Here is a 27,908-nt window from a genome sequence, read left to right as displayed (position 1 = left end):
TATTTAAACATGCTATTCAATTTGCAATGGGGTAGATAAGATAGGAAACTCCTCTATCTCTCTCTCTGTCGCACACTACACACGTGCAACCAGTCGGCTCGGAGGCCTTATAAAAAGGGACATCTGTGGAGCACTCAACATTTGTCAAGAGGCTCCTTTAGAAGTGAAGTGGGGTTCTTTCGCTCTTCAATTATTTAAGTGTGGGTGCTTGTCTCTTCTAAAATTCGACACACACACAGAGATCAGAAAGAGAGAGAGATGATAGAGTCTAGGTTCAAGAGGATTTGTGTGTTCTGTGGTAGTAGCCCTGGAAGAAAGAAGAGTTATCAAGATGCTGCTATTGAACTTGGCAATGAGTTGGTACAGATTCATACAATGCACAATTTTTTTTTATTCATTTAATTCCTCTCAAATATTCACAAGGTTTCATAAGGTTTTCTTGATAGATAGAACATGTAATTTATAACTAGAAACCTATTATATACATGATTTAGCTAATTAAATTCTATTGGTGACAGTGACTGGTCTACTAAATTTGCTTCTACACAAAAGAGAAATCTGTTTACATTAGCTCTTTATATAAGAGGTTGCTTTACTTCTGGTTAATTTATATCATCATTTTAAAAGTTCAAACAGTTAAACCGAGCCGATTAACATGATCTCCGTATTGCTCCGTATTAAAATATACTTGGAGACAAAATTTTATATTTCTTGAAAACGTTTTATTATTTTTCTAGAATTTTCAAATATCACTGTTTTTTCTTTATAATGTCCATACAGTGAACTAACTTTTACCTGCTTTAAGGTTTCCAAAAATATACAAGCAGAAAGATGGTGTTTGCCACTTTGTTTGCAACTAGAAATTAATTTCTTGCTTTTTTCTTTGTCGTTTGTGAAAGGTTTCAAGGAATATTGATTTGGTGTATGGAGGGGGAAGCATAGGATTAATGGGTCTAGTCTCTCAAGCTGTCTATGATGGAGGCAGACATGTCACTGGGTATGTACAAACTTTTCATTAAAATATAATCGTAGTTTAAAAATAAATATGAATCCCAAAAAAAAAAAAAATTGTCATGATGTGCATACTATTTAATTGTTTTGTTGTTTTCTGTTTATATGCAGTGTTATTCCCAAGACACTCATGCACAGAGAGGTATGTACATGCATGTCTGTATAATGACTGTATTTAATTTAACAAAGTTACAACAGAGATTTTGTGATTATAAAACTAATTAAGAAAAATGTTAAAGAAATTAAACAATGTACGTTGGACTTAATAATTTATGTGCACAACTGAAAATGGTCCTAATAAAAGACATAAAAATTATTGTAAAGGTATTCACAGATCAATTTTGGATTCATGTAGTGCACAGCAAATAGACACAAAATGAAAAAGTACAATACTGATGCGCTGCATGAAGCCGAACCAGCTCTCAATATATATATATTCTAAAAGTTGTGGTTGTAATGATGACATATAAATAAAGTAGGACACAAAAGAGAAATGTATATCCTACAAAAGATGTTGCTCTTTTGTAAATGTGGTTGTTGACATGTTTGTTTCATTGACTATATATGAATGAGTGCACTTTGTGCTGTATGTGCAATATATATTTACTAGACAATATCAGATCATGAATAAGCATGCCCCACCAAATGTTAGTTTAAGTTGTCAAGTGGCAATTTATCTTTTGTAGTCCAATAGATGAACTCCTTTGTGACTCATAAATGTAGATTATTGGCGCACCAAAGTTATCTTGTTCATGCTTTTCGGTTTCAAAAGGTGGTACATATTTTGACTTTAATTGTTTGGTCATCAGATATTTATATTTTATTTCATTTACAGATAAGTGGAGTCACTGTAGGAGAGGTGATGCCAGTTGCAGATATGCACCAAAGGAAAGCTGAGATGGCTAGGCAGTCTGATGCTTTTATTGCCTTACCAGGTTAGTGCAAAATTTCCTTTTTGGGTAAATTTCATTATTCCCCAGAAACCATCAAAATATCATATAATCATAAATTTCATGAAATTATTTGATTAAGTTTGTAACTATTTGTTTCATGTAGGAGGGTATGGAACTCTGGAGGAATTGCTTGAAGTAATTACTTGGGCTCAACTCGGCATCCACAACAAACCGGTACTTCCATATATAACCTTGTGTTTTGTTTCTGGTATTGCCACTGAACAGTACGGTACGGTACTGGTCTCGACCCAAAATCAAACCACCTTTAATAGCAAGGCAATTGAATGAACTGAATTGTTTGCCAAAACAGCATTTGCCTGATGGATCAATACTATTATTTAATTGTTTTGTCTAACTTATTTATGAAAAATACATAGGTTGGATTGCTAAATGTAGATGGCTATTACAACTCATTATTGACATTCATTGACAAAGCCGTAGAAGAAGGTTTTATCAACACTAGCGCTCGTCATATCCTTGTTCTGGCACCAACTGCAACGGAGCTAATGGAGAAACTGGAGGTATCCATTTAAATTCAATAAAATCATTTACTTGATATTTATTGATTTTTCACATCTTCTAACCTTTCTTTAATTAATTTTTCTTGTAGGAGTACATGCCATATCATGACAGAGTTGCATCAAAGCTAAACTGGGATGTGGATCGGCCAAGGAGGAGCTTTTAAAATTCAAATTTGAGAAACTATTGATAAATTAATATTCCTCCTAGTTCAGAAGCACCTTTTTAAGGGATATTGTAGTCAGTAGCTTAATTAATTTCAACATGAAAAAAAAAATGTCAAATGTATCTTAATTAGAGCATGGTAGTGGAAAAGCTGTCTCAAGGGCGATTTATTCTCTGTTTTGTAAATTTTTCACTTTAGTACCTACAAAGTTTGTATAACTCCAGTTTCCTTCAATTACTATAGTTATCTAACTACTTTTGTATTTGAATTTTATTTATAATTGTGGTTAGTTATATCTTATATGTCATGCTTATGGTATGTTGTAAAATTTAAGAGCCTTTTTAGGTTAAAATCAGATAGCTTCAGTAATCAGTAGTGCGATGTATCATAAGATAAGGTATTTCTACAATATTAGCTTTGCCTTTACCAGATTGATCACATGGGAAATGAAATCTAAATTTTGCTGTATCAGGCATCAAACTGGAATTGCGAGCTAATATCAGAGATCTCAGAGCACTGTCACTTGAATTATCTCAAATATATATTACATACACACACAAACATTCTGAGCTCCATAAATTTTTGTACATGTATAAATTATTTCTTTTTCCATTCTTCTTCGTTTAATTATTATCCTTCTTTAAAGTGATGATGATGATAGCTATTATTTTGTTTCTGACAGCAGCGATCATTTCTATTATATGGGCCTAGACTAATGGGCCGAAATCAGGTGAACTTAATAAGACCTCCCCTGGCCCAATACAAATTTAGAATCTGATAAAGAATAAAGAGGAAGATAAATTACACGAAATGTTTATTTGCCATACCTAATGGCATGGGTAAAGATTTTAACAGAGCAGTTTAGTCTCCATGCAGCACTCGAACCATATACATTTTTCTTTTTGATTCTATAGTCCGTACGCTGCATGAAGTTAAAACTGCTCTGTTAAAATCTTTACCCATACCTCATGTCTTGTAAGTTCTTTATTTTCGCTCTCCAAAACCGAAGTGAGCTTGATGGACATTAGATCAATTATTTAAATTATAAATGTTTTCACATATATCTTATAATCAACAACTTCATTTATCTGATTTTTTATTTATTAAAATCGAAAGACTCATATTTTTTCATGATGTCTATTCTTATTTAAAAGAGAATACATGTTTGTATTTATTATAGAAATTTTGTTGATCTTGCTGTTTTTTTTTATTACTTTAAAACTTTAAATTCTTAAAATTAATATTTATGTTTAAATGTTATTTGATTATGGGGTTACTATTAATATGGCTTAATTATCTTTCTCTTTATACTTCATCTACTCGCAAAGCAACTGTAAATTCCTTGTAAATGAATAATTACTGTAAATGATACTTCAACCTTAAGGATAAAGATTTTTGTTAATCATATACAGGGTATAATGGCAACCCAAATTATAATATACAAGCAATAATATTTTTTTCAGCCTATATTAAATCCTCGAAACAAACGACAGATATGATGAATAACCAAATCAAACAGGTTTAATTTTACATTTCTATTAGGTAAATTTCTGTTATCATATACTTGAACGAGTATACGGGCCAGACTCATTGGCGCAAATTGAAGCAAAATACATTTAAAAAAATAAAAACTTTTTTTCACTTTTTTTTTTGGATGATTGGAACATACATTGCGACATTTGAGAAAAACGACCACTTAGTTTTTTTTTTTTTTTTTATGGTACCAATTGATTGTACTTCTGTACCAAATCATTCCTTGCCACATTCGACAATATTAAGTTCACAAAAAAAAGAATCGGGTTTTGTTTTAGTGGTAAATGCATATGGTTCCTATATGGAAGATGAAGATCATGAGTTCGAAACTCACAAAGTGAGAAGATACGCAGGGGTTTTAAATGTGTTGGATGTTTTGACTCCTAACTCATATTTCAAACAAAAAAAAAAAGATCACAAAAAGATTGAGCATTTGAAAATAAGATATTAGAGAAAATTAAATTATCAATCTCTATGAATAGTGGTTTTATTTTATCTAATTCTCAATTTCAAAACCCACAAAAATTGGTTATTGGAATTAAAAATAATAAAATAAATAAATTCACCAAACTTAGTGAAAATATGGCATTGAAGAAAAATAAACTTCTAGCACTATATATTATCATATACTAGCTTGTCGAACGAATTTAGTTTCCTGTACGTAATTTTATTAATTAGTATATCTATCAAGTTCTAGGTCTCTCTATAGAGTTCTTACTTGGGTCCTAGTTATGAAATGGATCTGTTGTGATATGTTATTTTTCTGTGAAGATGCATGCCAAAAGTACCAAGGCTACATGAGTTCTTTGTGAACTTTGAATGGAAAAAAGAAAGAAATTCATTTCTTTTTATGTAGCAAAAAGTATCATCTCACCTTGATAATTAGATAATTGGTTCGAATTTCCATGGACCAAAATTCAGGCATTTTTTTTTAACATCCCACCAGTACTTGCTACAACTCTAAAAATCTTTCATCATATATAGAGAGTGTTGAGTTTTAATTGTGTGCCTGAAGCGTTTCTCTAACCAAATTTATAGCAATTTTTTTTATGTACACTACGAATCGAATTTGTATTTTTTTTATGTCTAATATAAAGTCATTAACTATATCTCCATAATATATTAGTAATGAAGTGCACACACAAAAATAAAAGTTATAAAGTTAAGATTATTTTCATTTAGATAAACTAATTTATTAAATAAAATAAAATATTGGAGGAAACTGATTTTAACTATTTGGCCAATTTGCATCAAATTTGAAGAGCTGTTTTAGTTCATAAACATATTGAATAAGCGTTTCAGAGTTGTATCATTACCCGACAACCGTATAATTGTAGTAATTGGACAAAGAAGGAATGTTTAGAGAATAGTTTTGATGTTGATTGAACACTTGTGGGTGTTTTCCATTCGATAATAGTGTCATTAGTCTCTTATGTTCTGAACCAGTAATTATATATAGAGGAGGGATCAAGTTACAACATTTTTTGAGTTACAACAAGTATTTTCTACATTTTGAAAGTCCAAATCGTCGATCCAACCGTTAGATGTGATCTCTACAATAAAATGTGCTTGGAGACCAAATTTTACATTTTTTGGAATTTTTTTACTATTTATTAAGATGGGTACAAAATTCAATGATATAAATTTGACTAATTTTTGTACCCATCTTAATAAATAGTAAAAAAATTTCAAAAAATATAAAATTTGGTCTTCAAGCACATTTTATTGTAGATATCACATCTAACGGTTTGGATCGACAATTTGGACTTTCAAAATGTAGAAAATGCTTGTTGTAACTTGATCCCTCCTCTTATATATATATATATATATATATATTAACTTGATTTTGTTAAGTTTATTTCATATTTTATTGATAATTTATTTATTTATTTTTGCAAAAAGTCTCTTTCAGATTTTCGCCTTTTAATGCTTTATTTTTACATTATTACATGTTTCTAAGTTTATAGTTTTTTTAACTTTATTGATAGAGTATTATTGACACTGACACCATCTGGTACTGGCCCATTTGTGTCATTGGCATGTTTTAAAATTGCTTGAGGTTTTATTAATCTTGCGACACTGGTATTAGTTGATAGAAACTATTGAGATTCAGAGACTTGTTTGTAATATTTGTGTTATTATTTGAATCTGCTTTTTGTTAAATTGAAAGTAACTTCTATAGTTAGTTATTTGTTAAATTTGTACTTTTATATTTGTGTTATTATTTGAATCGGCTAATGAACATGCATAACATAATAGAAAGGCTAATATAGATGAAATCTTGCAAAAAAAAAAAAAATCAATGGATTTAAATTGTGCTTCTGAGACATGATTATTTTTACATAGTAGGTAGCTAATTCAATGTTAATAATATTTAGCTAAATATTAAGAACAAATAACTAATTATTAATTCTGTGTATATTGTCAATCATGCAATGTTCAAAATTTCCAAAAAAATTATAATTGAATAAGTGACTATTTTGGTGTACAGACCTACTCAATACATTTGGTTTGTTTTGTTTCTCGATAATTAATATAATGTTGAAAGCGGAGGTAACATAATTGACCAGAAAAAAGTCTTAAAAATATTAGTTATCTAAAGGACAAGAGTTCGATTTTTCTCACGATTTTACAGTCTCTTCGAAAATTTTCAAAAAAAAGACAATTAATATAATGAAAAGACAATTTCTTACCTATTAAATGTGTCAGTAACAAAAAAAAGTTTATGTCAGAAATATGACTTTTTGAGTAACATATAACTATATGATTGGTTGACATATATGAATTACTAATAAATATATAACTATTTTATGTTAATAGCCCAATTTTCTTATTCTTTATAATTATGAAGTTATAAATCTAAAGTTGTTGTATTACTGATCTCATTAGTTCATTTAATAATTAGTAAATTTTAATTAACATTTAATTAATTATAACTAAGATCTTGCGATTATAGTAACCAAGGATATTTTTAAATAAATAGATAAGACTTGGAAGTAGAGTCCGAAAATACCAGAGAAGTCAGAATTGTTGTTTTTCCCTTTTTATACCTCAATCATACATTGATGAATGATAAACTGCATAAATTACTTGCTGAGAAGGGTAAATCACATCTTCGGATCTACAATTCACTATCAACCCACCAACTGCATTTGTTTCCTTTTTGTTTATTATAGCCCATCATAAGACTATAGTTCAATTAATCAAGGACCAAATATAATTTACTTAAAATAAAAATTAATTAGACTACCCACATCCTCCAATAGAAAATAAGTGCATAATATTAACCAATTTAGCAAGAACCTGGTTAAATTGGAGTCTAACAAACAAGAAAACCAATCATATTCTAGATCCGATTAGGTAGTGAATTTGAATTATTAATTATTAGGCCCAACTGAATTGTATCAATATCCCGGAGAAATCCCGTTTGAGAAATTGGGCCGACCGGTCTTTCCTCTTCAACTGAATTGGCCCAACTGTTTTATATCGGTTTCTTTTTAATTATCGTACCGTTTCTTCTGGATTCTTCTTCTCTGTCTAGAAAAATTATTAACCGTGGCGAACAAAAACACTCGAGAAAAAAAGCGCTATTCTTTTTCTTTTATGTTAATCAGAAGCTCTTTAATCCGATCGCTGGGCTAGCGGAAAGAAAAATGGTTAGTTCTCTTCCCAATTTCATTTAATTGATTAACTTTTTTTATTTGCGAGTTCGTTTGATTAGTTCTTGATTCCTCGTTTACTTCTTATTAATCTGGCTATCCGGAGTAAATTGATAGTAGTTTTTCGAATTACCTGATAATATGGCATAGTTTTTTTTATTTTTTTTATTTATTGCCCCATTACCGAGGTTCTATTGTGTATTTATCAAATAAGGTTATATTTTATAAAATTTGATACCACCATATGCTTCTGGTTTGTATGAGACTGGATGGAACAATTGGGGTTGTTTTATTTATTGTCTTCTGCTGATTTGGATTTGAGGTTCTATTTAAGAAATCATTGTTAAATTTGTGAAATAGTGCATATAAACTAAGGAGTTGGATAAGGCTTTGTTAATTTTTTATTTCTTCTTTTTCATTTTTCATACATCAAATTGTATGCTGAAAATTAAAATGATATCTATTTTTTATTATCAATGTCTCCCGAGTTGATGAATTCCATTATGGATTTCATATAATTTTGTTTTTATGTAGGCAGCTAAAATTATTGCAAATTTGATTGTTATTGGCTCTGGAATTTTGGGAAGAGCTGTTCTTCGGGCATATCGCAAGGCCCTTGACAGTAAGTACTATTTTCTCACAACCCCTATTTTCTTTTTTCAGTAGAGGACATGACATTTTATCGGTCATTTGTAATCAAAGAACCAAAACTAAGAGATCAGGATAAGCTAAAGTTTTTAAGGGGCATATGTTTCGCATTTTTTTTCATAAATCTGAAATTTAGAAGTTAAGAGCACAGGAACACAAATTTGCAAAATTAGCATATTAGAAAGTTTCCAAACCTGACCCCTTCTTGCACATGTGCGTCCCTGTTTGCATTTATTGGTCACAAACCAAGTTCCCTACTTTGTTATTCATTTTATCGATATGGTTTATCAATATTATGTACTGTATCAGAGTGAGGCTACGGAACTATGCATAGAGCTCGTCGCTCCATACTATGGATCCATGGATTCATATCTTTGAACCATTCAACATGATATTCATATGAAAATGTACGTGGAGGCCCAATTTTACATTTTAGAATTTTATTACTATTTTTTTTAGATAGGTAGAATATCAGTACTTGCATGGACCAGAATCGTAAGATCAAGTGATTTTCTAACTATCTAAAATATAGTAAAAAGATTCTAAAGAATATAAAATTTAGCATTCAAGTACAATTTCATATGGAGATCATATTGACTGGTTCGGATTGACTATTTGGACTTTGTAAAAACAAAGCTTCCATGAATGAGAGACATGACTCAAAAATGTATTATTCTTTTTCTTTCTTAATTGGACGTGTGGCAGTGAATTAGGCTAGATGCATGAGGTTGTCTACTGTGAGTAATGTATGTCACCATCGTATGTCGCCATCTTAGCACATTAAATGAAGCAAAACACCGAAATGGGACAAAGATGGAGGGCCCAGACATTTTGCTGGAGCAATCTCGCATCTGTTTTATGCGAGCCTAGGTTCACTCCAATAAGTGCAAACCAGGGGCAGATTCTCAATTTGGCACGATATGCATTCAGAGAGTGCTAATTTGGTCACTGGCTGGTTTTAATTCAGTAGATGTGAATTTCCTAGTTTGCTAATTTTGCATATTCGTGTTCGTATCCTCTATTAAATTTCGGATTACTAAAAGTGAACTGCATAATTTTCATATCAGCTTAACAATGTAATTTAAAAAGATCAATTTGTAGAAATATGAGACAGAACATGTAAATTATATTGGTTTTTTGTTATAGTTATGTTATATTGAAAGGCACTTTATAAGGGCAAAAATAACCAACATTTGACCAAATAAATCTTTCCACGGACAATGTAAAGTTGTTTAAGTTGTTTGTTATTTGGAACATAAAATAAATCCTACTTTGATTTAGTTGCATGTTCAAGAGTTCCTCAGTATTATGTTTCATATAAAGTAAAATTTCAGAGATTACTAAATCACTCTATTATTATTTTTTTATTTTTTAGATGCTAATAAGACGGGTGTTGCTCATGAGACGATAAACAATATAAGAAGAGGTAGCAAAGCCATGACCGAGCAAGAAGCCCGACAGATTTTGGGCGTCTCTGAACAAACTTCTTGGGAAGAGATCTTACAGGTTTCAAACAGTGTCTTAGCAAATAATAATAGAAGTGGTAGTTTTTAATCAGATATGCCAACACAAAAGTAAACAGGAATGCAAAAGATGAAACATGGAACCAGACGTACATTTTCAGTGTCAAATGCCCAGTGGTAATTGGGGGTGGGCTGAGTAATTTGGCCAGGGTTAGGCAAAAAAATTGGACCTGGAGGGCATTCAATAGGCATCGGACCAAATTTGGTCCGATGCATGTTTGGAGCCGTTAGATTCGTGCCTACTTGATAAGCACGAATCATTTAGTGGTCTGCACAAATCTTGAAGTGGATTAGACGGTTATGACCGGGCATATTTGGTCTGATTCCTATCGAACGCCCCCTTCTTCCAAAAAAATTAAGGTTACGCCTCCCGCCTCACATAAGTCAGAAAAAAAGAAAACCAGTGGAGGCAGATATTTCTTCAGGGTAAGCAAAAGCCGGATAATACATGGGCTCTATTTTTTTTTCAAACTCTAAAGGTAGTCAGTTGCCACTGGGGGTAATGTCTCTGTTTTACCCTAAAAATGCACGACAAAAGTACCAAAATGCCAAGCGGTAATGTCACTATGTAACCCAAATAATGCTCGACAAAAATATCCCAACTGTCACACAGAGCTCTGGACTGATTACTACTTCAGAAGCAGAATTTTCCAAATAAAATGCACTGTGGGATAATATGTTTCTTACCAAAGTTATGTAATTATTATTACAGAGGTATGATAACTTGTTTGAGAGAAATGCAAAGAATGGGAGCTTCTACCTACAGTCGAAAGTTCATAGAGCAAAGGAGTGCCTGGAAGAAATTTACAAAAAGAATAACCAAGCTCCTAGTTGAAATTACAAAAGCTTGTTTTTTTGTTTTGATTTTCTTTACTTTTTTTTTTTGAGGTAAATCCATGGGTAGGACAGGTACATATGTTTGCCCACCTTTTAGTGAAAATTAAAAAATAAGGGAGCTGATTTGTTAATGTCAATACTTTTTTTTTAAACGAGCTTTCTTTAACAGGCTTTTTTGTGCAGAAATTTTTATGTAGTTCTCATTGCTTTCTAAGATGTAAGTAATGAGCAAACTAATAGTTGACCCCTCCACTGAGGGGGGCTTTGGTTCAGGCAGCAGACCATTCCATAGAGAGGTGGCTGGGTTTGGTTCAGGCCGCTCCTCTGTGGGGTGGATAGATCATTTTTTTAAAATAATTGAAAACCGAGGGTATATTTACTATTTTTTAAGGGTATTTAGAAAAAAAAAATCGGCAGTATCTCCTTGACAACAGCAGCGCAAATTGTCAATATGTAAAATAAAAAACTAAACAACAAATAAGAAAACAATATGAAAAAAAAGAGGAAAAATTGTTCATGTGACCCTCCCAGTTCTAATACGGATCCTATACCAGATTGGTACAGAATCACGTGTAAGTCAAAACATAACATTTTTTTATATAATTTCACACCCTATTCAGGGATAGAACAAAATTGAGCAAAAACAACACAATCTAATGCTGGCAGCATCTCTATGTGGTATGGATCCATACGGTATGCGTTAAAGAGAGAAAAAGCTGAAAATTCGACTGAGTATATAGGCTCATGCGGCATGCGGTAACGCATGCGGTATGATCTTCTGCCACATAAAAACCGTTAGAATTTACGGAAGCTCCTGGCAGTTAAGATTTCTGAAGTTTCTTAATCTTCAAATCCCACTAGCAAAGGACCAATTAAAGACTCTTCACTACTTATTACTGTCTGGGATTCTACCTCTTAATATTTTGGTCATAACAGATCAGAGTCACGTATTAGTCACAGGCTCACAGCAAGAGACAGCATGATTTTTCCACTGTAGTTATGAGGCTAGTGCATCCATCCACACATAAATCATAATGTCTAGCTTTGACTCGAGTGGGCATGTGATTGTACTGCAAGGAATAGAATACTTTTTGGCTAAGTCAGAAGTTTTTTCCGAATTTTTTTTATTTACCACTCCAATAAATCAAAATTAATTAATTACCACCCGTTTATTCGGATTTATAATTTCACTATGAACGCATACCCAGTATGCGTACGGATCCAAACAGGAAAGCATACTGGGTACGCGGACCGATCGATACGCATACTGGATACGCGAACCAATCAGTGCACGTACTGGGTATCCGCACAGATTGCGTAGTGCTATATCTGCCCAAATCTGCTCTTCATTCATTCATTCAGCAAGGTAGAACCACAGAAGTGAACGTTTTTACAATTTCATCCCTTTATTTTCAAAAAATTTATTTTTTGCAGTATTTTTAATTTAGTGTAAATTTTTTAATTAGTAGACTTGTTCCTTATTTTAACCAACTATGATTGGAATTACTTGTTATTTTGGTGGTGAAGTATTACAAGGACCAAATGGCGCTTATTACAGTACCCAACCTCAGAAAATATTTAATATCGGCTCAAGTTTGGATTTTAGAGGTATAAATAGGGAAGTGTACTAGCAACTCGGTATTGACCACCATAATTATGAACTAGTAATTACCGCAAAGATCAATATTGAACAAGGCAACCAAACCTGGTTCCAATAGCTTCCGGTACAAGACGATACCAGTTGGGGGTTATATGTCCAAATGACAATGAATATGACCACTCATTTCAAGTTCCTAGAGTTATATGTGGTAGCCAACCCCAGACAAAGCCCTAGACATAACTCCAGACATAACACCAGACCATTGTTGCAGTTGACTCAGGGTTGGGGCCTCGAGCATTCTGTAACGGGTCCTAGTCGAGCCCCATCTGTAGCGGGTCCTAGTAGGGGTCGATCCCCTATTCCATTCTCATCCTCTAGCCAAGCCCAATCTGAAAGGGACCGATCTGAAACCCCGGAACAACTTTATTATGCTGACAAGACGGACGAGGATCCTGAAGAAAGGGAGGCAGAGGCTAATTGGGATGTTAGTGAGGATGGTGGGGTATCAGATAACAGTGATGAGGATACTGGTCGTCCTGTACTTGGTAGCCGGAAGTGGCCTATATCGGGTCATGGGGAAAGACACCCGTTCGAGCACTGAGGTATGTTTGTTAATTTATATTTAATTTTAATTTCATTATTGAATTGTTGTTAATTTATATTTAATTTTAATTTCATTATTGAATTGTTGTTATTAAATTGATGTTGTTTAATTTTTGTTGTTTCTTTTGTAAATTAGCTTGGAGAAATACATGAATTGTCTTAGGAGATGACATATGACAACAAAGATAAAATGAAAGAAACAATTCACCACTGGCATATTTTAAAAAATATCGAGATAAAACAGACACACATTGATACCACCAGGATGAGGTACAAGTGTATTAGCGACATGTGCAAATGGGGGGTTGGTTGGGAGGGCTACAGGCTTCGGTAATGCTTTGGCTAAGCACACATGCCACGCATCGGCATCCAGGTTAGATCATGCGCAGTTGACGTTCACTATGGTCATCAACTGCATAAAATTGTCATTGGAAAAAAAATGTTGATATTAGTATCCAGACAATTGCTGACTTGGTTGTTGAAAGGTACGAGGGCACCGTCCCAAAGTACAACAAATTATGGCATGGTAGAGTTAGCGATTGCCCGAGCGTTTGGTAGTTGGGAGCATAGTAACAAGGTTCGCGTTTTATTCGCGAATAAAACGCGAATAAAACGTTTTTTAGATATTACCGAATCGATTCGCGAATAAAACAGTTGACCGAACTTTTACCGATTTATTCGCGAACAAAACGCGAATAAAACGTTTTTTACGAATTATTCGCGTTTTATTCAAAAATTTGTTGCTCTGTAATCCGTGCTGTTGAGTTTTGAGATGAGGCTGAGGCACCACGTGGATCATTTGAGGCAGATTTTTTGAAATTTGAAAGACATGTGGATCCCACCACGTGGCTAAGTACTTATACTCACTTTAGATTTCATGTGGCAACTACTTTATGTACCGTAATTTGTTTTTTTTTTTTTTTTGCAATTCTTATAAATCAAGATCTCTGGTTCGGATTCAATGTACGATCCCGAATCATTCCCGAATTATACCCGAATTATACCCGAATCACGAATTTTTGACCTCGCCGAACCGAACCCGAATAATTCATTTGTTACTATGGTTGGGAGGGGTCTTACGGGCTGATTGTCCATTTGTTGGAGGCAATAAAAAGGACAAATCTGGGAACCCAACAGGCAGATGGAATGTGTGTGTCTCCTACCGCCACCTCTCGACCAACGCAGATAGAAGAGCGACATCTGCGATAATGGGGGTCAGCTGTGAGACATGCCACAGACCCAGTCTCTTTAACGCCGGCTTATATTACTGGTCGTAGAGGATACTCATCTAGTTGTTCCGCGTCGTCGTCATGGAATGAGTCTGCATTAAATTTTAGAACAAACAAACATATAACTTACATATTTTATTTAAATGAAAATGAAAATTATTTGCATTTCTCAAAACGTAAACTTACATATGCATTCATGATCTTGTACTCCTCGAATTTATACCAGTAAAGAGGACTAGTATTCTCTTTCGTCATGTGAGGAAATATGGTACGGGCAAGTGAATAATCCAACTGTAAGTCATCTTGCGTACGATGGTTTTCATTGCTACCGTTGGTTGATGCCATACTAACATAAATTTTGTCAATTTTTTCACTCTATCGATAATTTCAAACAGTACAAAAACATGTACATAGGGTAATTCGATAACATATCACCATTTTTGGACAAATCGATAAAAATCGTACAATCTACGATAATTCGAAAAAATACATTTTTACTCAATTTTGGTCTAAATACAATTCTACAAAAAAAAAATCTACTCAATTTTAGTGCAAATACAATAATGTTGAACATATACTACTATTTTTGGACACGCCTAACTATTTAATACAATTCTACAATTCTGGTTTAATTTGGTAACATATACCCAATTAACTACTTAATAAAACAATTAAATAACAAATTTTAATTAAAAATCAGTGCGCGTAGGGCCGCTGGGACGGATGTGGAGTGAATTTTTTGAGTAAAAAAATCGGTGCGCAGGATTTCAACGGCCTGGGAGTCGGAACGCATACTCAGTACACAAATCGATCGGTGCACTGAGTATGCGAACGGATCGGTTCGCTTACTAAGTACACGCGCCGAATCTGTTCGTGTACCCAATATGTGTTCCTGTTTGGATCTGTGCGCATACTGAGTATGTGTTTGTGGTAGAATTTGAAATCCGAATAAACGGGTGGTAATCAATTAATTTTAATTTATTAGGGTGGTAAATAAAAAAAATTTGAAAGTTTTTTTTATACCTATTTATTTAAAGATGAGGGTTCAAATGCCTCCATCATGCCTCTATTTTAAAAAATTTGATAACTCAAAATTTAAAACTTAAGAGTCAAAATAAAACCGTTGGATATAATCTACATTATTTTATCTATGCACTTGTAAAAAATTATGACATTTCAACTTTGTTTTGATTCTCATCAAGAGCTAGTAAAACGTACTAATGTGAATAATTTCTAAACGCTGATTTTTCAACTAATTGATTCACATAAAAAAAAAAAAACCAAAATGTGATAATTTTTTTGAGCACATTGATAAAATAGCATAGATCACATCTAACGGTTTTATTTTGAAGTTTATAATTTAAATTTTGAGTTATTAATATTTTGAAAATGGAGGCATAATAAAGGCACAAAAAATAAAGGCATTTGAACCCTCTTATTTAAAATATATGAAGTTTAATTGTTTTTAAATTCGTACAAACTTAGTTGAATAAGCTAGTCTGGATTTAACGACTCTGCCCTTCCGCTCCAAATTTCGAGTTCCCCAATATTTATGCACTGAGGAGTAGTGGTTTGCTAACGGGTTACCCGTGACCCGTTCCGGGTAACCCGTTAGGGGTAACGGGTAGGACGGGTAAAGGGGTAGGCCGGGGTATGGGTAAAACCCGTGACGGGTAGACGGGTAATTTTTCCAAAATCTCTATCCGGTCCGTTTATTACCCGTACTCGTTGCGGGTTGACGGGTACGGGTCCGGTCCGGGCGGATTTTTTTTTTTTTTTCTGTTTAATAGAAACGAACGGCCCAGATTTACTTAGGATTGTAGCAGATTTAAATAAAAGGTTGGATTTGAAATTGGAGGGACCCTACAATCCCTTAGGATTGTAGCAGATTAGAATTGCACTGGATTTGAATTTTAAAAGGAGGCCGCCAAAAAAAATTTGAAATTCAAATTTTGTAACGGGTCGGGTACGGGTAACGGGTACGAGTAACGGGTACGGGTAGGCGGGTAAACGGGTACGGGTACAACGAGTTTTTTTTTCAAATGCCTTGTCCGGCCCGTATATTACCCGTACCTGTCTACCCGTTTGACCCGGGCAACGGGTACGGGTCAAACGGGTAACGGGTACGGGCCGGGTAAAACGGGTTTAACCCGTTTCGGGTATAGCAAAACACTACTGAGGAGTTGGCTAGAGAATATTTTATTTATAAAAAATATTAATAATTAATAGAGAAATAGTACTTTGGTTTTTCGATGTATTGAATAATCGGTGGAATTTTTTGGAAAAAAAAATTCTTTTGCCGAAGCAAATTTTTTTTTTCTAGTTATTTTGAATTCTCTGTAGCAACTTTTTTTTCGGCTTCAAACTTTATTTTTGTTCACATGATGGTCACATAGGATTCAAAATTCCAAGGCGATTAAAGAGTACCTTTTAGATCGGTGAAAAATTTATGATTCTTCTATGTATAAAACTTTTAAAGTACTCTTTCTTTTTCTCTATTACTTGATAATATTTTCTATAAATAAAATAATCTCAGTTGGCTAGGCATGTGTACGATTGGTTTGGACTTTGGAGACTTGCGGAACATGTTTGACTCAGCCTATTCAAAAATCAAAAGCCATGCGTACAAAAATCATTGAAAGTCAGGTTCGTGCAACGGAAAACGCAGGATTTTTGGACCGGGACCAGACTCATTAGATCTAATTTGGTCCACAGTAGGCCCCCGGCCCACCTCATGAGCCGAATAGCCCATAAGCTTTTTATTTAGCCCATTTAATATCTCAGACTGTCATCATTATACTTGGTTTTAGGAAGAATGTTGCTATTTTCAGGGCTTGCTTTTATTAAGCGCACAATATATATATATATATATTTTAACCGTTATTTCATCTTTGTCGAATCCGTATATTTAAGGTTAACTGAGGTGCAATTAGAAAATCAGGACTATTATTAAATTTTGGTACGAATCTCAAAGCAGACCCTTAATATCTATCTATAATACAAACCGAATTTTTATTAATGTACATTAACTGATTAAATTCAGACCCATCTTCGTCTCTGATTAATGATCTCATGATTTTAAAATCTTTAACTTTCTTTTGAAAATCAAATTTTCTTTTAGTAAAGATAAGAAATCAAATCATCCAACTATTTAATATCTACAAGAGATTCTTTTATCCGAATTTCGATCCTCGACCTCCCACACTTTTGAAAATCAAATTTATCTCTAAGTTTCGTTTACAGTAAGTAATTAGTTTTTTTTTTCCGAAAAATCAAGTTGGTTCCTGGGCTTCAGTTGCATCAAATAAGTCTTTCCAACTATATATATAAAAATAAAAATAAAAACTAAATTGATCCTTCAACTACTCTCAAATTAATCAAATTAATCCTCCTATTTATTTATTTTTTTGGAACTTCAGGATCTAATTTGGCCCGTATAGAAGTTTAGGGTCGATTTTGTCATCTTTTTAGAGCTTCGACACTAACTTAACTTCTTTTTTAAAGTTTGAGAAGTTATTTGGTGCATATTTTTTGATAAAGTTTAAGATCAATTTAATTTTTTTAAGAAAGTTTAGGAATCAAACCTTAAATTCTCCCTTTGAATAATTGCCTCGAGATGTGAGATCTACATCTACAAGAAATAATTAATGTACTTCTATTTAGAAAGTCACAAGCTGAATCTTTGTAACTTTTAACAAATGCCAAAGGCATGATTTGAGAAATTTAAACCTCATTCTGTACTAGAAAATAGAAGAAGACTTATGATATAGTGAAAACAAATTAAATTCATAGAAGGTAATTTGCCATCTTCTTATAACCGTCATTGGGTAATTCCATTTTACTGTTTACATTATTACATACATTTACCTGTAATTTTGAGGCTATTGTACCAAAAATTGTTGATGTCAATGACAATTATATATTGCTGCTTGTTAAATAGCATTTTCATTTGAAAATAATTATATTCAAATAATATTTTGAGAAATTATTTCACTTCCAATTTAAAACAAAATGTTGAATCTAAAAACAATTATTTCTGATTTTTTTTTTTTTTAAATTGTCTACCTATTGAATTAGACAGTTTACGTTTAAAAAAAAAAACCTTGACACTATGAACAGTAGATTTCGTGCAAAAAAACAAATTGGATGTTTTCTGCGCAACAAAGAAAAAAAAAGTTGCTCGGAATCTGTAAACCACAACATTCTTGCTATGTATCAAGATTTTTCGAGAACGATGCTACTTTTTTTCAAAAAATAATTAAATGCTACAGATAAAAATAATAGGCCCTCCAAATATGTTACATATACATAGTGAGGTATGTTTGTGTTGTAACTAGGAAAATTAATTAATTAATTAGAAAATAAGAATATTTTCTGTGAATACCAGGGTATACTATTAGAATAATTTAGCGAATCATATAACATGCGGAAGGTAAAATTCTGTATGGCAACAAATTGTGTGAATATACAATTAAGTTGATGTTGTTTATTTTATTATTTAACCACTGACATTGAACGTTTCAAACTAATTAATTACACCTAGGGATTTGTGTTTATTTTTTATTGAGAAGGCATTTTCAAATGTAAGTTCAACAATCACATCATTAATTGCATTCGTCGACATTTTTATAGTATATATACTATTATATTTTATATTATATTAATATTTTTACTTCCGAGTCATAGTGACATGTCTCGTATTATCTCTCGGAACTTAATGTCTAGATCCTGCAAGGGTCCTGATTTATTATTTTTTTTCGGAAGGATGCTCAGCCGTTGAATTTTCATATCGCACATAGATGAATTTTCCAAATTATGCGCTTCAACACTTAAGCATGCACTGGTCGCGCCGCATATGATCCCAGCGCCCGTAGACCACGCGCCGCACCCGTGGACCGCGCTTCTGAACCACGCACGGCGCCTGCGGATCGAGCCTGTGCACCGCGCACCTTTTTTTCTGCTAAAGGACACTAGAGTTCACATGTGTTATCTTGTAGATAAATATAGTATTTAACTATTTTTCTCTACAAATTTGATTTAAATTATAATTATATAAATATCATATATAAAATTATATATATATATATATATATATATATATATATATATATATAGAGTTAGGCTGGGGTGCTATGGATAGCATAGTGGCCTCTATGCTACGGCTCAATATTCGAGTTTTCAAAATCCAAACGGTCGATCCGAACCGTTCATCTTATTCTCCATATTAATATCTGCTTGGAGACCAAATTTTACATTTTTCTGAATTTTTTTACTATTTATTAAGTATTTTACAAAATTGTTGATCCAACGGTGGCTGCACAAAACAGTAAAACCGTTGGATTAGCGATTTTCAAAGTGGCTTAATAAATAGTAAAAAAATTCAGAAAATTATAAAATTTGGTCTCCAAACAGATATTAATATGGAGAATAAGATGAACGGTTCAGATCGACCGTTTGGATTTTGAAAACTCAAATATTGAGCCGTAGCATAGAGGCCACTATGCTATCCATAGCACCCCAGCCTAACTCTCTCTCTCTCTCTCTCTCTCTCTCTCTCTATATATATATATATTAATAGCCGTATCGCATCCTTCATTTTTGAAAATTGCCGTATCCGTATCGTATCAGTATTATTATTGCTTTGAGATTTGTGCAGCACGTATTTGAACGGTTGATTTTCAAAAAGGTCACGCAAATAATGAAATAATGAAACGCTTGATCTCCTTCATTTTATAATATTTTATAATGAAATGATATGTTTCCGTTGCAACGCACGAGTACAATGCTAGTAATTATATAATGGAGACTAATATTAAATTACTAGAAAAACTAAGTTGGGAGATGCCAACAGCTCTTGCTCAAATATATAAATATATCTTTTAATTACCTTGAATATTTTTATACTTAGGATATGCTTAATATTAATAGAGGAATTCAATATCAATATTTTTGGTGCTCACTACGGCAACAACTCTTTTATTTATATATAATATATAATTCAAATTGAAACGACAAATTCAAAACATTGATCTTGTTTTATATATTTCATTATTTCTAATAAAATACCTCATGTCAAAATCAGAAAGTTTTGTCTTTGTTTGATACAAGATCAATGGGTAAAAATATAACGGCCCAAATAAACTAAGTACTTACTTATATTTTATTTTATTTTATTTTTTGCTGCTTCATCTTGTACAAAATGAACTCATAAGTTTCTGATTTTTGTCATCAAGACATTAATTTAGAAGTAGAATAAAACTAACGGTTCATTTTTAAAATTTAAGTTCTTAAGTTATTAATGAAACAAAATTTGTGATCCCTAAGGACACTAAAAATGCTAGTATATATTGAATCCTCCTCTACTGAATCTACTTATGAAATACTTGTTATAGGTGGATTAATTGTTTCAAACATTTCTAGTGGCAGGGGGTAGTTTAAGATTCTTTTATAAAGTACAATTAATGAAAAAAATAATCATTAACTTAAAAACAATGTTAACTTAAGACTTAGACTTCAGTTTAATGACAAAGACATATGATTTCTATATGAAAATCATGAATTCGAAATCTGAATAGGAGAAATACTTTGTTATAATAACAAGAATATTAAAAAATTATTAAAAAAAAAAGAACAGTGCCAACTCTATTTATTTATTTTACAATCCAAACCCACTCATATAGACCTGTTTTGGCAGCAAAAAAAATTAGTATTGTAAGCTCCATAATTGGATAGGCCGTACATGCACCATGTGCAAGCAACATTTTTTGATAAAAAGAAAAATAAGAAGATCATATCTCCAAAATAATGATACGAACTGTCAGATATTACGGTTTTTTTTTTTTAATTAAGTAACATAGGAAAACTAAAAGAGTCATGGGATTTTTTATGGCATAGATAAAATCTGAAAAAAAAAAATGATTTCGAACTTTGAAACCGATTTTTTTTTTTATTCCAGATTGTTTCTATTTTCTCTTAAAGAGTGGTTGGAAAAATCCAATGTTTTCGAGCCGGAAAATCCAATGTTTGAAGCCTAATTTATTTTTCTAGAATCTATCTATACCATCGAAAATCTCAAACACTTTTTATGTTTCCCTATATTATAAGAACATGTCTTTGGTAAAAAAAAAAATGTGTTAAGAACAAGTTTTTGTAAAAAAAACGGGGGGTTTTAAATGTGTTACAATGTTAGATGGTTTAATCCCCAACTCATATTAAAAAAAATGTTTCTCTATATTATTTAATTATAATTTCTATTAATAAAAAATTCTCCACATATACTATGATGGATGCAAATAAGCACATCATGTTAAGAACAAGTTTATGTTAGTGTGTATTTGACAAGTGCTTCAAAAGTTATTTAAGAACTTTAAGACACTTCAAAGTATAAATAAAATAAGAGTGAGTCTATGGTACTATGCATATCACGGGTTGTTACCGTGCTACGGCTCTATATTTGAGTTTTCAAATTCTAATGGTCGATCCGAACCGTTCATCTTGTTCTCCATATTAATATGTGTTTGGAGACCTAATTTTACATTTTTTGAAATTTTTTTACTATTTTTTTAGATTTATTGAAAATCACTGTTTTTGGATGGTCCAGAATTTTTAGATCAAGTGATTTTCTAAATATCTAAAAAAATAGTAAACAATTTCAAAAAATGTAAAATTTGGTCTCCAAACACATATTAATATGGAGAACAAGATGAACGGTTCGGATCGACCGTTTGGATTTGAAAACTCAAATATAGAGCTGTAGCACGGTAACAATCCGTGATATGCATAGTACCATAGACTCACTCATAAAATTAAATCTAACTCTTGATGCATTTTACCCTTCCTATTTAGCTTTTATATTCAATATTATTTATCTTTCATAGAAAAAAATATTATCTTATCTATTTACTACACTATCAACATTATTATTTCCAAGTAATTTAGTATCTACTCATTTTAACTTCAAGTAATTTGCCAAATGTTGTATAGAGGTGAAAACGGTATGGATAATATTCGATCCGTATTAAATCCGATTTCGAAAAATTATATTTGGATATCCGATATCCGAATATTCATGTAGATATTGATATTGATATTGATATGATTTTGTATTCCTATAATAGATATATATCATATATTTTAAGATATATTATATAAAAATATTGTTATTCACCATTATAATTAAATAAATATTATGAATTTTAGTATTTTTTTAATATATTTTATATTATTTTAATAGATATCCAATCCATATCCGTATTCGTATCCAGTTAATATATAATCCGTATTTGTATTCAAAAAATTAAAATATATATATATATATATATATATATATATATATATAAATATAGATTTACCACTATCCGCTCCATTTTCACCCCTACAAATGCAGGGATTCAAACTTATATTAAATGTTTGGATCCTGATAACAATCCCCGCAGCCTCAATCCCGCAAAAAATCCCGCACAAACTACCAAAAAAGTCATGGGGGGGACCGCTCAGTCATTAATACTCCGCAGAAACTGTTAATATTTAACTTAAAGCATCAAAGTATTTATCTTGAATTTGCAAAGTATTAATCCCTATGCAATGATCTCTATTTAGGAAATAATAAATCAATCCATTAGTTGTCCCCGCACAAAATTTTTTTTTTTTTTAATCATCCCCGCACAACTGGGGACCATTAAATAAACAATCCCCTCATAAATACTTGCCATTTATCCCCGCACAAATTTTCCTCTTTTTTTTGGATTGTCCCCGCATAACTGGGGACCATTAAATAAACTATCCCCTCACCCAATGATAAATACTTCTCAGACATAAGGATAAATACTTTATGATACTTTGATAAATACTTTATGTTACATGGATAAAAACTTATCAGATATAATTGCAACTTTCAGTACAATATCAATGATAAATACTTCTCAGACATAAGTATAAATATTTTATGATACATTGATAAATACTATATGTTACATGGATAAATAATTATCAGACATAATTACAACTTTCAGTAAAATATCAATGATAAATACTTCTCAGACATAATGATAAATACTTTATGTTAGATGGATAAATACTTTATGTTACATGCATAAATACTTCTCAGACATAATTACAACTTACAGTAAAACATCTGTGACAATGATAAATACTTCTCATATATAATCGTAAATACTTGTCAGAACAATGATAAATACTTTCTTGAACTTTGTTCTTGAACTTGTCAATAAGTAATGTTTAATCAAATCAAAGTATTATCATGTCAGGAACAATGATAATACTTCTCAGACATAAGGATAAATACTTGTCAGAACAATGATAAATATTTTCTTGGACATCAATAAACAGATAAATATTTATTAGCGGGAATTGTTATTAAAGGACAGTATAATTAATGCGAGGATTGTTATTAGAGGACAGTATAATTAATGTGGGGATTGTTAATTAATGCGGGGATTGTTATTAAAGGACAGTAATTAATGCGGGGATAAATAGAAATTCTTAGAGAAATTAATGCGGGGATAAAATGCAGTTAAGGGAGTTAATTTGGAGAGAGAGAGAGTGCGGGATCAAATGGGGGGGACAGGGGTGAGGGGATCAATATAATTATTCTAAATGTTTGACTTGTTTTATTTTTCTCGAATTTCATATACCTTGCTAGATTCCACAATGGAACAATAAAACATCCACAAGTACAAATCTGAAATTAATACACGCAGCACTTCTAATCATAGTCATAAGATTCGCAAATTATATCCAAATTATATTCGAATAATTCTTTTTTTGGGTGATGCCGAACCGAACGCTGAATTATTCGATTGACCTAACTTTGACCGAATTAAACCCGAATAATTCGCGAATTTTACGATTTTTTTCTGAATTTCCCGAATTTTTCCCAGAACAAATTTTTTTTTGTTTTTTTTATTCTCTTGCATAACTGAGATTTCTGATCCGGATAATTTCGAATCATTCTCAAATTATACCTGAATTATTCTCGAATGATGAATTTTTGACCTCGCCGAACCGAACCCGAATAATTCATTTGTCACTATGCTTCTAATTAGTAGTCTACTTCGTATTGATCCAGATTCCATAAAACTAAAAATATTTAACAACTCAAGTGGTAAAAAAAGTAGTTGTGTGTCATTGGATACTTTCAATGACGCCTTTTTTTTTAAGGTTAATGACTTTAGTGTCATTACAGCTAGCCAAAAACAAATCTTCGGGTCCTGACGGAATCCCAAACGAATTCCTACAAATCCATTGGAATACAGTAAGGGATGAGGTATGTAGTATGATTCAAGGTTTTTATACACATGAACTCGATCTTTCTCCTATTAATCAAGCAAACATAATTATGATTGCAAAGAAGGAAAATACGACTCAAATTGGCGATTATAGGCCTATTATTGTCATGAATGCGGTTCCAAAATTGATCTCTAAGTTGCTAGCTAACAGATTGAGGGAATTTCTTCCAAACCTCATTTCCTCAAATCAAACTGCCTTTGTTCATGGTCGACAAATCACAGAGAATTTCAATTCCATGAGAGAGATTTTACATCACATCTCTAACAGTGGAAGATCGGCATGCTTCATCAAGATAGACTTCGCCAAAGCGTTTGATTCAGTGAATTGGGATTACCTCAAGCGGGTAATGGCTGCACGAGGTTTCCCGACAAGATGGATAAGATGGATAGAGGTTTTGCTAAATACGGCATCATCAAGAATCATCATGAATGGAGATCAATCTGATTTCTTCTTTCATAAGAAGGGTTTGAGACAAGGGGATCCGCTATCCCCAATGTTATTCAACATAGTAGTGGATGTCCTAAGCCGAATGGTAGATACTCTGAATGAAACACTAGATAGCAGCTTATCAAGAAAATTGAAAAAATCAGTAATTATTCACCAATGCGGAGCCTAGTACTATTATCACTCTCAAAATTCTATTTCGGCTATTCACTGCAGTTTCAGGGCTTGCTATCAATTATGATAAGAGCACTTGGATACCGATTAACATAGCAAATGTTCATCTTCAAGTAATTATTGCAGTTCTCGGTTGCTCTATATCCGACTTCCCCATAATGTATTTGGGACTCCCATTGACCTTGAAAAGACCACAGAAAGAATTATTTCTACCCTTGATTGAAAAAAGAGAATCTAAGTTAGCTGGCTGGAAGGGTCGGCTCATTTCAAGAGGTGGTATATTACAATTGATGAATTCAGTCTTGAGTTCAATCCCGATTTATTTTATGTCTTCTTTTCTTTTGCCAATTTGGGTGATTAAAAGGATTGACAAGATACGCCGGGATTTTTTGTGGGGGGAAACAGATAATAGAAGAGGGATACCATTGATTAATTGGGATATGGCCTGCCTTCTAAAAGAATTAGGCGGGTTAGGAGCTGCCAATTTGATTATTAGAAATAAGGCTCTACTTCTAAGGTGGTGGTGGAAGGTATATAGGGTAACTGAATGTCTATAGGCAGCAACAACTCGCCAGTTATACAATTTGGCATCTGACGGGCATTTACACCTTGTATGGCGAAAACAATGTTCTTTTTTCTGGTCAAATTTACATAAAATTAGGCCTCTGTTTGACATGTCGGTTAGATGGATTATAGCCAATGGTACGCTGGTATCATATTGGTTTGATTCGTGGACTTTCCCAATAAGGGCTTCACAATCCACACCTGACAATGCGACTAGAAGGATCTCCCTTCAAAATGCAATCTCCACTGGAATCTGTCAGACCCAACTGTTACCGGGTATACTGGTATCGGGTCAAACCCAAGACCGAATTCAATGGTTATGGACAGTGGATAAGGAATACACTGCCAATTCATATTATAAAATGGTAGTATCTACTGGTAATTTGAAGTGGGAATTTGGTTTCATTTGGAAACATAAAATCCCGCCTACTGTCAGAGTTTTTGTGTACATGTTATTGCATGGCTGGCTATTAACTCATGACGTAATGATACGTAGAGGTTTGCAATGTGATACACAATGTGAGGCTTGTCAACAATGCCCCTTTGAAACAGCTTTGCATTTATTCTTTCAATGCAATCACGCAAGACAAGTATGGATGATATTGAGTATAGTAATAGGTTTCAATATAGTATCCACTGGAGACACGGTTCAAGCTGTGATTCATAACTCAATAAGGGCATGCCAAAGGAGATTTACAAAAGGACAATGGGGAATTTTGTTCTTTGCTGTATGTTGGTTCCTTTGACGAAGCAGGAATAGGAAGATATTTTATGGAATTGAAACAAGCCCCTGTTGGATAGCTCATCACTCCTTTAAAGAAGCCAAGCTATGGAAAAAATTATGTTGATTATTATAGCTGTTAGTTGTTTTTTTTATTTTCATGTTGTCACAGCTGTTCTTATAGGCAGTAGATGCTGATATTAGAAGTTGTAATTTTACACTGATAGTCACTATCAGATATATAAAAAAAAACATCAAGTACACATTTACGTTAGAAAAAATTTATACATTTTTTTTAGCAAATTAAGGTTAAAAAGTCAAGTCACCTAACTTTTTTATATCTACAAAGAATTGTTCTTACAGGAAACGAGTTTCAAACCTGCAATCTCCTATATAAAGGAAAAAGTATCCTCTCAGGTACCATACAAGATTCCTCTCACTTTACGGTTTGAGATTAAATCATAGCTGCTTTGAGATTCGAGCTAGCGTAGGAGCAGTATTATTTTGAAATCATTAATTTTTTTTAAAATCAGTAGGAGCAGTATTATTGGACTTTGAGATTCGTGTCTAGTTAAAAAGAACAATCCAAACCCACTAATTCTAAAAGATTCCCTATTACGATACTGGAGTCCACAAATGACATTGTCTTTGCCACAAAATCAAATATTGGTTCTCAGAAAAAATTTATACTCGAAAATTTCAAACTAAAACCTCATGATGTCACCAAACAATTCTTCCTTTCATAGCAATAACATATGTATAGTATTAAATTTAAATTGTACTGTAGCTGCCTATTGTGCACAAAATTAGCACATACTAATCACCGAAAATCATTTTGATATTTACAACAAAAAGAAAAAAAAACATTTTTAATGGGGCCAGTGATATTAAAAAATTACAGATTGTGTATTATAATTCGAACTGATATATTTTTGACCAAAACAAATTAAGATCCATTTAATAAACGTCTTACAGATTTGCATCTAGTTTTGTTTTTGTTTCAAACGAACAAAAAGAATGATTTTTGCTATTGCTGGTGCCCGTTTAAGCATATCACAACACCATTTATATATAATGGAATGCTCACCGTATCACATAAAATTATCTTCAATTAATTTTTTTTTGTTCCACACAGTTCAACAGCCGTTTGTTGTGAACTTTAAAAGAGACCCCAAACCAACCCCGACCCCCCCCAAAAAAAATAATGCAATTGATTTGAGTAGTCATGATAAGGTGGAATCCAATTTTTTTATGTAATAAGAATTAGGTCTCAAATTGACCTATAATAATCTAGTGAGAAATTTCAACAGCTAGAGAGCTCAAGCTTAACAGATGTGTGATGACATTAATAGATGAAAAAAAAAATAGATTTCCAATTGTTTTCTGAGAGAAAGATAGAGGAGGTCTAATTTTTCA

General features: G+C 32.4%; 2 protein-coding genes across 2 annotated transcripts; both read left to right on the top strand.

Annotated features, from left to right (window-relative positions):
• Positions 1-139: 139 nt before the first annotated feature.
• On the top strand, positions 140-2,913 carry LOC144557421 (putative cytokinin riboside 5'-monophosphate phosphoribohydrolase LOGL10). Its single transcript, XM_078305989.1, has 7 exons — positions 140-360; positions 900-997; positions 1,123-1,153; positions 1,847-1,946; positions 2,068-2,138; positions 2,342-2,485; positions 2,575-2,913. Exons 1-7 carry the CDS (start codon positions 259-261, stop codon positions 2,647-2,649), a joined length of 621 nt encoding a protein of 206 aa, XP_078162115.1. The 5' UTR covers positions 140-258; the 3' UTR covers positions 2,650-2,913.
• A 4,724-nt stretch (positions 2,914-7,637) lies between these two features.
• On the top strand, positions 7,638-11,020 carry LOC144557423 (mitochondrial import inner membrane translocase subunit PAM16 like 2-like). Its single transcript, XM_078305991.1, has 4 exons — positions 7,638-7,838; positions 8,376-8,463; positions 9,865-9,995; positions 10,725-11,020. The coding sequence occupies exons 1-4, from the start codon at positions 7,836-7,838 to the stop codon at positions 10,845-10,847; spliced, it is 345 nt and encodes a 114-aa protein (XP_078162117.1). The 5' UTR covers positions 7,638-7,835; the 3' UTR covers positions 10,848-11,020.
• The last annotated feature ends 16,888 nt before the right edge of the window (positions 11,021-27,908 follow it).

Source organism: Carex rostrata, chromosome 7, assembly GCF_964058835.1.
Source record: "Carex rostrata chromosome 7, lpCarRost1.2, whole genome shotgun sequence".
Classification (NCBI taxonomy): domain Eukaryota; kingdom Viridiplantae; phylum Streptophyta; class Magnoliopsida; order Poales; family Cyperaceae; genus Carex; species Carex rostrata.
The sequence above is the reverse complement of the archived record's forward strand: the minus strand, read 5'-3'. Positions and strand labels throughout refer to the sequence as shown.